Source organism: Penaeus japonicus, unplaced genomic scaffold (assembly GCF_977035675.1).
Source record: "Penaeus japonicus unplaced genomic scaffold, GWHDUDI00000001_assembly GWHDUDI00000022, whole genome shotgun sequence".
Classification (NCBI taxonomy): domain Eukaryota; kingdom Metazoa; phylum Arthropoda; class Malacostraca; order Decapoda; family Penaeidae; genus Penaeus; species Penaeus japonicus.
In genome coordinates this window covers 20,844,163-20,856,662 of record NW_028234424.1, presented here as the reverse complement: position 1 = coordinate 20,856,662, position 12,500 = coordinate 20,844,163, and the positions used below count along the sequence as shown (strand labels likewise).

At 36.8% G+C, this 12,500-nt stretch overlaps 1 protein-coding gene across 1 annotated transcript in view; it reads left to right on the top strand.

Annotated features, from left to right (window-relative positions):
- LOC122252661 (RNA polymerase II-associated protein 1) overlaps positions 1–12,500 on the top strand; it is a 13,201-nt gene that overhangs the window by 557 nt on the left and 144 nt on the right. Inside the window, exons 2-12 of the mRNA XM_043015254.2 lie at positions 1,093–1,255; positions 1,469–1,561; positions 3,403–3,536; positions 3,799–3,985; positions 5,132–5,577; positions 7,235–7,397; positions 8,077–8,234; positions 8,443–8,637; positions 9,010–9,116; positions 9,482–9,725; positions 9,912–12,500. The exon at positions 9,912–12,500 is cut by the window's right edge and continues 144 nt beyond it. Of these exons, the coding sequence (XP_042871188.2) occupies positions 1,108–1,255; positions 1,469–1,561; positions 3,403–3,536; positions 3,799–3,985; positions 5,132–5,577; positions 7,235–7,397; positions 8,077–8,234; positions 8,443–8,637; positions 9,010–9,116; positions 9,482–9,725; positions 9,912–12,095 (4,059 nt within the window). The 5' untranslated portion in view covers positions 1,093–1,107 and the 3' untranslated portion in view covers positions 12,096–12,500. The remainder of the gene's footprint in view (positions 1–1,092; positions 1,256–1,468; positions 1,562–3,402; positions 3,537–3,798; positions 3,986–5,131; positions 5,578–7,234; positions 7,398–8,076; positions 8,235–8,442; positions 8,638–9,009; positions 9,117–9,481; positions 9,726–9,911) is intronic.

Sequence of the window (12,500 nt, the reverse complement as noted above, 5' to 3'; positions counted from 1 at the left end):
GAGAAGCATCAACTAAGCCACATTGAGAGAGGCTGTCTCGAGTGATCGGCATGGTTTTGGTGCAAAGTTCCACCGTGTATAATATAACGAGAGCTTTGAAAAATAGAGGTGTACCACAATGTTGTGGAGGAAGTTTGGTAGCCTTTTGCTGAGCGACTGTAGGCAAAGAGGCCATGGCAATTGCTTGACATTGCATTACTCTCTTCTCTGCCAATAACATTGCTATCATATGTCTCTGCTATTATATCTGATATCTGATACTTTACATCAAAAGCATTACACTATGGTAATTCTTGAATCTAGGACAGCATCCACCTGAGACTACATCCCTTGAGCACTTTAGCATCCACACCTTCTGCACTCCAGAAAGGGCCAACAAACCATCAGTCAACAAACATCATTACAATTTATATTTGTCAAGATAGAGCCTAGCCTGGTGCCTTGTTTGTTGGCAAATCACCAGAGTGGTCTACAAGCTCTGTCTGACTAGAAATTAGAATATACATGTTAGAGGTTTGTTTTCCTTTCACTAGAGTGCTAAAGGCACAGAGCCCATAACAAACTTGATTTAGTGCAAGTGCATTGTAAGGTAATCATCCTGAATAGAGAAAAATATTTTAATGGTCATTAAGATGAAAGAAACAGAATGTAGGTAGATTTTAAAGGTGAGCCTTCAATTGCTTACCAGAGTCCCCTGATCTACTCAAGTAATGGTATTGCATGTCTCATTATGGTCTCCCTATTCACCATAGCCATATCTGTGGACCATATCATGACAATTGCTCCAGTGTCACTCATTGGTGACCTTTAAACATTTAAACTAATGGATATCGATTAATGGATATTCCTGTTGATTTCACTTTTTTTTGTAGCAGTTAATCCCTTGATGGTAATAACTAGTCCAGAGATTTCCTAGTTATTAGTCAAATTAAATTTCCAGAAGCTTTTAAAACAAGTGCACGGGAGTATCTAGTATCAGTTATGGAGTGTGAAATGACAATCTTGATCTTTGCAAAATTAAGATTATTTTGCAGATATACAACATTATACACATCAACCATCAAGCAGTTAATATTTGTCATTATCTTGCAGATCTAGAGAGGCAAGATGATCCAGCGTCCCAAAAGGGGGGAAACAGATGAGGATCTGTTGCGCCAAGAAGAAGAATTTTTAGCACGTGCAAACTCCCGACCTGCGGCTACAGTGGTGTCTGTCAACAAAAGAAAAACTGATGAGGAGGAGGAAAAAAAGACAGGTATAGAATGTTCTTATGTCAGTAACAGCTAGTGTTGGCTTAATTTGTAAAAAAGTTTTAAATATCTTTTTTCGTTTTCATTTTCTTTTTGTGTGTATGTATTTATGTCTTCATTCCTCGTAATCTCTTGTATTTTTTAAAGTAACAGCACCTATGGAAAGTGTATCTAAGTCGTGCTTATATCACAGGCAGATTTCTCATATTTCTTTCAAGGACCACAAAAACCACAGTCCAAGTTTGCAAGGGAACGTGCCAACAAGAAGAAAAAGGAAGGAATAGTCGACAATACTGTCCTGAAAGAAGCAGGTAGGCAGTAAAAAATGTGTTAGATGACTGAGTTCAAAATTTTATGATTTCTGTATTCTTATATAATTGTCACATTTTTACCTTAGGAATTAGACATTGGATTTCCAAGTACTGGGTTTTAATGTTTCATTGCAGCTATATATCTTTGTTCACCAAAGTGGACTGACCTGAGACAACTAAACCGACAGATACGAAGGCTGGTGTGCTTGCCTTAATGATACCTATAGCTCTCACTCTAGAAAAGAAGCTAAATGTAAAATGAAATCTTAATGTTCATTTTCTTTTCTTTTGAACCCAAATTTCAAATGTTGGTGGGACAGGTGTTCTAAATATGATTACATTATCAGAAAAAATATCAGATTTGTATTATTTGTATGATTGTTATGAATATTATAATTGTTTATTATTTGTATAATGATTATTGTGAGTGTTATAGATGAAAAAATCCTGAAGTTTGCATATAAAAATCTTATATGAAGGACAACATACACTTCTGGTATATTTTTTATTATGAGATGCCAAACCTCAGATGTTCACATGGTCTTGAAATCCTGGAAAAAGTACCAGGGAAAATTGGTTAGACTCAAGTATCTGGTCACCCAAAAAATTGGGTACAATAAATCTAACATGTCCTATCATGATTTTAACACCCTTTCCATGCTATAAGGGGTGCACAGATTGTACTTTTTGAGCTCAGAGTATATTTTTATCTTTAGGGGAAAACGATAAGGATGATTATAATCTTGACAAGGTGCTGTGGGAGTAGAATAGGAGGCAAGTCTCTCTCCCAGCATGACACTAGAGTGCTTTCTCCAGTGTAGCTGAACTCAGCACAAAAGAGTGGAGTTGCACTGGAGCACCTCTTTTTCAGTCCACCGGCTTTAAACCCCACTGTATTTTTAAACAATACTTGTCATCATCCTTTTATGCACAAATTGTAAATAATGATAAAACAACAGTATATCTTAGAATTTTGAATTAACTAACCAATCAAATTCTATTTTTGTCATCTTATAAAACCATATTACTATTGAACCTTTACACAGAAGGTAAACAATTTATTGAACTAATATGAAGTCTATACATCAAATGTCAGTCTGTAACATCCTTGACAGCATATCAAGGGGCAAATAGAGACCATACAATATGTAAAATTGTTTACTACACTAAAACTTTGCACAAATTCCAAAGAGAAAGTATGTGAACAAATATTGCATTGTTAAACTTTGTGTGATATAACCCTTTATAAGACAAATGGAATATTTTTTAAGGCATTTAGAAAATATTACATTACAAATGAGTAAGTAATATTAACCCTTTCCCGACGGGGCACTCGCTACGCGAAGACCCATATGCCGGGCGATTGCAATATTGCATTGAAATCGTCACACTGGCTTGACGCCCCGGCATCGGGATTTTGGCTGTGTCACACGGGTGTGACGCACCGTCGTCATAGGGTTAATAATAGTAAAGATAAAGACAATCTGAGTACTGATAAAGATTTTTGATGATGATGGTGATTGAAAATGACAAAACTACCGGTAATCATTTAAGATATTAAAAATTTTGTTAACTGGGATATTATGCTTATAGCAATTGGAACAATTATTTGAAAAAAAGTAACAGTGAGTGTGATACAGTAAATACAATTCTATTTACAATCATCATAATTCTTTTTCTTCAATGTTTTCCTGTCATTAAAATCCAGTACAGAACTACCAGTATATGCAATTTGCAGTCATTTTAGAGTAATCCTTTGTTGAAATGTTCATAGGTAATATTATAAGATATGAAACAGTTTTTGGGTGTCCCGAATTCACTTCCCTGCACTCATTCTGCAGCATCAAGAGACGAGAGTGTAGCAGTTTTGGGTCGCATCGTTGAGAGAGTTGTTACCCCAAGTGTCACTCTTGAGGATTGGAAACCAGAAGCAAGTCCATATGGCTTCCCTAGAGCACACCAGCTTGCAAACTTAGTAAGTATGGAGGGGTGTGTCAGTTAAATGTATTGCAAGTACATGCAATAATTACTCTTCTTAGCACTTAATGTGTGAAAAATGTATCTGATATACACTAATATTTGCTATTCTGGACTTTATTATTTTGGATCTCAACTGAAGTTGTCTTTATCTGTGAATTTCCATATCCTAAAGTATGTGCACTTCCATAGTAGAAGATTATTTTACTGAACACATTGTAAATTAAAATCAAATCATTCACATTCATTGTCTGTTTCAGAAACATGGAACCCCTTCTTCAAACCCTAATCTGCCAGCTGGATCCAGAAAGAAGTCCCTGTACATGCAGGAACTGGAGAAAAAAGGTGCTATAAAGAAGCTAGGAAATCAGCAGTCCACATCGTCTTCTTCAGAAAACCCTGCAGTTCCAACTCCAAACGTGGATGATCCAAGAGTTTCTGCTTTGGGTGAGGGACTTAGGGGACAGACTTTGTATCTGTTGTTGCAATGTTTTGTGATACAGGATTTTTGTCTGCTGATGTTACTATATGCTTTGTATGCATGTATTTGGCAATCCTAGTATTTTCAAATTTTATCTTTTATCAGAACATATATTAGATGAACTTATTTTGATTGACCTTTGAAGATGAAAAGAATACATATTTTATTTCTTAACCCATTGCAGACGGAGATAAATTTGCTTGCCCAGCCTCCAGGATAGGTTTTATTTTAGAGAGAGACCGCTTGAAGCAATATAATTTGAATCATCCCACTCTCTTTCAGTCATTCATTGTAAAACTAGAGCGTTTTTTGTGTTTTATTTTTTTGTGTGTTTTATTGAGTTTAGAGACTTATATGTGCCATATGACAGGCTCTATCAGTGCTGCAGTTGACTAAAATTGTAGTATATTATCCATATTAGCTCATTATTTTCTTTATACTCAATATGATAGAAGTATTGCTGTTTTATGAGAGGACAAAAGGCAACTTTATTTTTTCTTATTTTTGTGCTGTTATGAACGAATACGAAACATATAACCACCTACAATAAAGATAACAAGAAGAGGTAGGGAAGAGGAATGAAACCTGTGCTTATGACTGTGAGTGCCACAGTGAAAGGCATCCATATTGGCACAGGAGCACATTTTAGACACTAGGTATGGATTGAGTCACCTTCCTCTTCTCGTTCTGCCTGCACATCCTTCATTGGCGGTACTTTAGAGCAAGGGTTCATCAACTTAGTGTGTGCCATCGCTCTATAGAGACAGTGCTTGCTAGAGACTGTGGATGGGTGCCATCAAGGCTCTCTCTCCTGCTGGTGCTAGGAAAAAGTGGTGCCATCTAGGTTTTAGACGTTAAGCTAGCACAATATTACGGTTATTATAGTAATTATGACTGCAGTTGCCATCATCACTCATTCTTTTTTCATAGCGAAATAAAATAGCACAAAGATCCAAAATCCCCGAACGTCATGTACGTCATGACACCCGTCGTCAGGCCAAAGCTCCTACGTCATGTATGTCATGACACCCGTACACAATGGGTTAAGCATAGAGCTTTAGCCATTATACAGATATTTAAAAGTTCTGTTTAATATATATTTTTTTTTATAGGACAACAAAGTTACATCATCAAAGGAGAAGCATCAGAAGCAGAAAAGATTCACAATGAAAACATCAACAAAATTGCAAACATGTCACATGAAGAGCGCTTGAAAGCCCAGCAGGAACTCATGGCCAGCCTAGGCTCAAAGGAGCTTAACTTCTTGAAATGCTTGAGAAAGAAAAAGGAAATGTTACACAGCCAACAAACAGACGGTGAACCCATGGAGTGTGAAGTCTCAGAGGAAGGGAAAACAAAACTACTTGCACCTCCCATACCTCCAAGCTCTGCCAGTGCAGACAAGGGAGAGGAAACACGGAAGGTGAGGTTTTCAGAGGATGTCGAGATGGAGACAGAAGGAACTGCAACAAGTTCAGTCCCTGATGAACCCACAGTCGTAGAGAATGAGCTCCCCATTCCCCCATCTGAAGCTAAGAAATGGATCCACATGGATAAGGTTAGTGAATTAATGTTTGGTAATATGAAAACTACCTTTTGTAGATCTGTTGTGAAATAGATTTACCCTAAGTATTACTGTAGCTCTAAAGAGGAAAAAAGATTAATGCTTATAACAAGAGTACATGATACCTCAATGTCTTGTATGCTTAGGTTAACCCATTCGCGCTAGATGACGTGCTATCACGTCATGGGAATATTTCACTCTTGGGAGATGACGTCCTATCGCGTCATGATCTGTCCCTTTAAATACACGTTTTATACAGTTACTTATACTTATACTCATTGCACTTCCATTTGTTTAGACACATTGTTCTTGACTTATCAAAAACACACACACACACACACACACACACACACACACACACACACACACACACACACACACACACACACACACACACACACACACACACACACACACACACACACACACACACACACACACACACACACACACACACACACACACACACACACACACACACACACACACACACACACACACACACACACACACACACACACACACACACACACACACCTCTCTGCATCCCATAAAATCAGGCTGCTGTAGGGCGCTCTGAGAAGTGTATCGCATAATTTCGCCGTAATAGATCTAGCACTTAGGGGCTGTGTACTCTTGTTATCTTTACAGCGGGAGCAGCATTAAGCAAATAATCGGCCTGGCGCATATAGGTTATGTGGTGAAAGAATTATAAACAGAAGATTTTGTAATAGTTGTGATGGGAATGACGATGATTATTGTAACTGAAGTAATGATAAATGATTTTGAAAATTTATAATTATGAAAATAACAAAAATAATGGTAATAATAATTATCATCAGTATCACTAATATTATGATAGTGATAATGATACTGTAGCACATGTTATAGCCTCCAGATCAGCCCTCAACAATATTTGGAGATTGACACCAAAATTAATCAAAGTATATTTTGATATTCTTTTATGCTAGGCTGATGGTAATAGAAAATATAATATTTTAAATTTCGTTTATCAAGTACATGTACTTCAAAAGATTTTATATTTATTCTGTTAGTTTATTCAGTTCTTATAACTTTTTATTTTATTATCTAGACTTTTTAAAAATTAATAAGCTTTATATGATCCTGTTATTCTATTTATTTGAAGTTAAAGGAGGAGTATGATGTGTAATATTTCTTAAAATAGTATAGCTATTATATTCCATTATATTTATGATGTTGATAATGATATTAGATATAATTGATTAATTATATTACTTATCTTTTTACATTATACTGTACTACATTCACTTCATAATTTATTTTTTTATGAATATTTATTGTAATAGTTATATATGATGTTAGAAATTTATTATATTTTGTTCAGCTTTCTTTCCTTCATGTTATTTTGATTATTTCTTAACCCTATGACGACGGTGCGTCACACTCGTGTGACACAGCCAAACTCCCGATGCCGGGGCGTCATGCCAGTGTGACGATTTCAATGCAATATTGCAATCGCCCGGCATAGGGGTCTTCACATAGCGAGTGCCCCGTCGGGAAAGGGTTAATAGATGTACAATTTGATTTTGTTGTAAGGAAGAAAATTTGATAACTTGCACTTCACAGGAAATGTTCTCATATTAGCCTTCATTTGTTTCTTTCCTTGCAGGTGGATTTAGAGAAGCTCAAGTGGATGACAGACATGCCGAAGCCAAAGCCGTTGAAGAATAATGAAGGGTTTGTGGCAAGATTCAACTTCGAAGGAGACATTATGCCCTATGATGCTGATGTTTCATACCGAGAAGCCTTGCACCATCACGGGGAAGATCCAGGTAGGGGAAGTATTGAAGTTACTTTGTAAAGTATTTAGGAATGTAACACAATAATTTGTGAATATTGAATCAGATAACCCTATTTAGATACAATTTAAATGTACTTGTGTAAAATTTTCAAACTGCAATGCAAAGGTGATCATTCTTACACATTATGTATCTGTTAAGCTATAAAGGAATGGTATATTCACCAATACACACAAGGAATTTTCTATTTAAGTACATCAGTTATAACCAGTACCATGTGTTACACAGTTATTATGATTATCATTTTATCCATATTTGTGAAAAAGTATTTTAAGGTCAGTGATATATACGGTATTTTCTAGATAAATGTACCATTTGTTATTTCATTAGAGGCCTGTAATATACATTTCAGTTAACCTTTTTTTTAAATAGGCAGTGCCAGAGTTGTTTAGCAGTGCAAAATTTGGTGAAGGTGTGGATTTCAGGGTGACTTTTTTTGTTTCTTTCTTGCACTTTCTTTCTTTATTTATTGATTGCATTTTATAAAAAAGAAAAAAAAAAAGATTAAGGAAATGAATAATAGTACTTATGAAATTGCTATGGAAGAGACTGAAGAATATCAAGCTTTTTTTATTTTTCTTCTTTCTTTCTTCCCTAAAAAAATTGATTAAAGAAATGTATAATATTGTTTATAAAATTTTAATTATTTCAGGACGTGCTGGATACACCCTTGATGAGCTCTTCATACTCATCCGCTCAAAAGTCTTGCAGCAACGACACATAGGCCTACGCACCTTGGCTAACATACTGAGGAATGCAAAAGAAGGCCTATATGACACAGCTGTAAATCCCCCTATTATACAGCTAATGGTGAGCACTACCCAGTGGTTTTGCATAACATCATCTTTATAGAGTTTTATATAGAGTCTTTAAAAGAGATCTTATTTCCTATATAAAAAAAAAAAAAATAGGACTCTTTTTATAGAATGTCTGGCAGCAGAACTTTGTATTATATTACTTGGAAGCTTTACAGTCTATCTTCCTAAGCTGACCACAAGGCTTTCCACACGCCCTTCAGGTAGAGGCAGGCGTGGTTCTCCTCCTTAGATTTGCCCTTGATGAATCTTCACACCACGTATACGGGGAGGCAGTGCGGGGCCTCTACTACCTCATAGCCAGTGAACCCGATGAGCAGTGTTTGGCCATGGCCCAGCCGTGGTCTCCTGCTGGCCTAGAACCAGGGATCTCTAGTAATATCCATGCAAGTGAGAAGGTAAGAGAGAGAGAGACAGTAGTCTTTTGGATATGTGAGATATAGATTTTTTTTTCTAGATAGCTACTTAGAATTGTTTTCTTTTCTTCTAGATTGAAATTTAGAAATGCTAAAATTATAAATTAGAATTCATGTTATCACCTATAGGCTCTTTCTCAATACTTGTTTATATATTCTAGAAGTATATACAGATTAGAAATTTTCTTTGTTTGTGAGGTAAAATTTAAGAAAGGCTTATGAAAGGACTTTAATAGGAAGTTCATAGTTGGTGTTGCCTCTTCTTCTTTATATTTAGACATTATATAGAAGGGAAAATCACTCATGTGTGAAAGGTAGAATCGTGAAATTCTCTTCTTTTTCATCAATTTTTAGTCACGCAAGGAATTGGATGAAGAGGAGAAGGAACTGAAAGACATTGAAGTGATTAAACTTGACATTATCCGAGCTCTTATCAGGATGGATGCACACATCAGGCTAAGGTATGGTTATATTCTTTGTTTTTTTTTTCCTCAAAGTTCCAATATTCTTTCTTTTTCTTATATCATGCACTTTCTTTATGTAATCACTTAGTTAACCAAGGTTATAGTTATACATTCAATTTTTGAACTTCAACTTACATGTATAGTTTCTGTTCTGTTACCTTACATATGAGTTGATTATTCATTATACATTTAAGTTAGAACCTAGTGCCACTACTTTTACTTTCTTTGTTTCATAAAGACACTGTATAGTTACCATATCTTAGTATTGTAATTTCTGGACTTTGAGTTGAGCTTAGTAGAAGTTGTGCAAAACTAGAAATATGAGATCTTAATTAAAAAATTAATAACATTAATTTATTCAGGTACATTCTGGAGACTATTCAGCCAAATCCAGACACTGTTATCTACACCCTTGGCATCATGACTCGTATTGCCCGCCACTCACTCACGGCTGCATGGAAGCTGGTCCAGACTCCCCGCCTTCTTACGGTGATACTAGACAATTTCCTCCCACACAACCTGTCTCCGTTGCTCACTGGTGAAAATGTCTCTTCAATGACATCTGTGTATGGGGTCCCTCTCAAGCAGGCTCTTCATTTTTTGAGGGTAAAGGATAATTTTCAGTTGTTCTCAAAATATATCTGAATATTTAACCAAATTCTGTTAACCATAATTTTTATGAGGGTTTTCCTTTTTAAATGTTTTTATATTGACATTGTTTGCAAACTGATAGGTCTTCTAAATAAAAATTTTACATATATTTCCTAAATTAAGATTTTATATATATTACAGGTCTTAGCAGCAAGAGGTCGTCAACTGGCAGCAGTCCTGGTCAATACTCACGATGTGATGGGACGGATCCTAACTTACATATCCCTGGAGCCCAGTGAGGTGGGCATACCCCTCCAAGAGGCTCTATCCCTGAGCCAGGAAGCATATGCCACATGGGCCACACTCCTAGCATATGGACTGTCCAAAGCAGAAGAGGCCATTGCAAACTTCTATCCACTCTTTGTGAAACAATTGGTGTTCTACAGGGATAAGGTTGCCATTAATGAGGAGACTGAGAAGAACAAGTTCAACTATGATGTTGGAGCACAACTAATCAATACCCTGACACGTGCTGTAAATGTGGCCGCCTCACACACTTTGCTCAGTAGTAGAATGAAGCTGAACCAGGGAACAGTCATAGGGGCCAGTGGAAGGGCAGAAGTTTTGCCTCCCCCATCTCTCTCCTGGGATGACCTCAGTGACATCCCTCAGCTGATAGAGACATGCTTGAAGAAGTGGTTGGTTCAGCTTGATCGGTCGGGACAGACAACTTTCTCTGCTCTCCGTCTTTTGGGAAGCTGCTGCAGTTTCTTAGATGTTTACTATTTGAAATGGAAAGACCAGAGTTCATACAGTGGGGAAGTCTGTCATCAAAAAATTCAGAGATTGCATGATGAAGTTATTCTTACTTTCCTAAATTCTACATCTTTTAGCAGTTTGGTTAGCAGCCTGTCTAAACATTCATCTTTTATCTGTGACTACCAGCTAGGTACAAAAAGGGACCCAATCAATCTTGGTTCTCTAGGTTGTGTGACACATGGAGGAAAAATTGTCCCTGTTGTTCAGATCACATCCCCATTTCCTCTACTCCTTCCATTTTCATCTCTGTTAGTTACCCTTCATTCTCTTCATCCATTCCTGGATGCACAAGGAACCAAATTCTTGAACTTACCTGATCTCTACTCATACTTCCAAAAGGTGTGTCATTCTCATCAGCAGCTGTCAAAGCAGTGGCTGACAAGAATAGAAGTCCATATGATTTCCAACCTTCTACACTTGGCAGCTATAAAAAGTTGCACTGAAACCAGTCTTTTTCATGAAACAGCAATGTACCTCATGGCCTGCATTCAGAAAGGTGATGAACACCTACTAGAAAAGTTGTTAAGCAATGTAATCTGTTCTCCAGAATTCACATCTGATTTATCTGAGATGAGCTCACATATTGACAATTTGGCCCTGGATGATTATGAACCTCTAATCTCCCCAGCAAAAGTTCAGCCCATTCTGTCACCAAGGCAGTTGACAGAGAAAATATCTGGCTCTTTAGCTTCCATTTCCAGTGAACTGGTAAATAGTTTGGCCAGCAAAAGAGAATATGAGGCAAGCAAGATTTTGAGAAGTGGTATTCATTTTGCAACGAATGGCATCACTATAGATCAGACAGACACAATATTGGCTCTTGGCAAATGTTGGCCTCTTGAACCAGTCAAATACGTATATAAGACTTCAAGGGCACAGCCTTTACCTCCGAGACCTGACGAACTCCCCAAGAAATTCCCAAGTGACCAGTCATCCCCAGAAGATATTCTGACTGTCACAAGGTGTTTGCAGATGGCATATTTAGGCCTCAAGTACCGAAGAAAGAGTATTATGCAATCCACAGACATCAGCTTTTGGTTGCAGCATCTCTCACTAGTATTCCTTGTAGCCAGTGACATTTTCCTTGATGCAGATGTAGCTTCCTATCTCCAAGGTACAATAATAGAGCTGCTACGCAATGGAGGCTATGCTGAGCTTGACCCTAACCTTACTATTGAAGGTTTCAATTCAAGCATTAGCTGGTATAAAGAACTGCTAGAACAGTTTCTGGCAGTGTCATATGGTGACTCCACTTTTGCCTTGTTTCTCCTAATCCCCATTCAACAGTACTGGCCCATTGAATATCGTAAAGAACTCTGGGGGGACCTGTCTGATGCGCTGACCTTCTTCCGTCTCACCCCACAGCAAGTCGAACAATTCATTCCAATGAAACAGTTCTTTGAGCCAAGAGAGAAAGATGAAGGTCTCATTATCAAGTACAGATCAAACCTTGGCAGTAGGAATGTGACTGAAGCACGGAACTCATTTCTTTTCACTGTTGCATCTCATCATGTAAAATCATACCTACAGAAGGAACCAACAGATAATAATGTCAGCAGCAAGTAACTTCTTTTTTTTTTCTATTTATTTTATTGAAATCAGTAAAACTGCTTTCTCTGTGGTAATAACTATTTTTCTATTTTGTAATTTCAAATTTTACCATAATGGTGTAATTTATAGAAGGTGCAGTAAATTTAATAAAATAAACAAAATTAAAATGGCTATTATCAAGTTATTTTCTTTTGAAGGGAATTTGTTATTTTATCTCTGAGACATTGAATCATTTACAGAAAAGAGGCAAATGTCTTGTAAAGAAATATCTTGTCCAGAAAGAAATAGCACAAGGGTAATCAAAATATGAAGAGAGAATAAAATATCAAATAAATACATTACCCTACTTTATAACTTCGTGAAGTACTCCAAAGGTACCACAAATGACCCCATAAGGCACGGCTGGACTTTTGGCAGAAC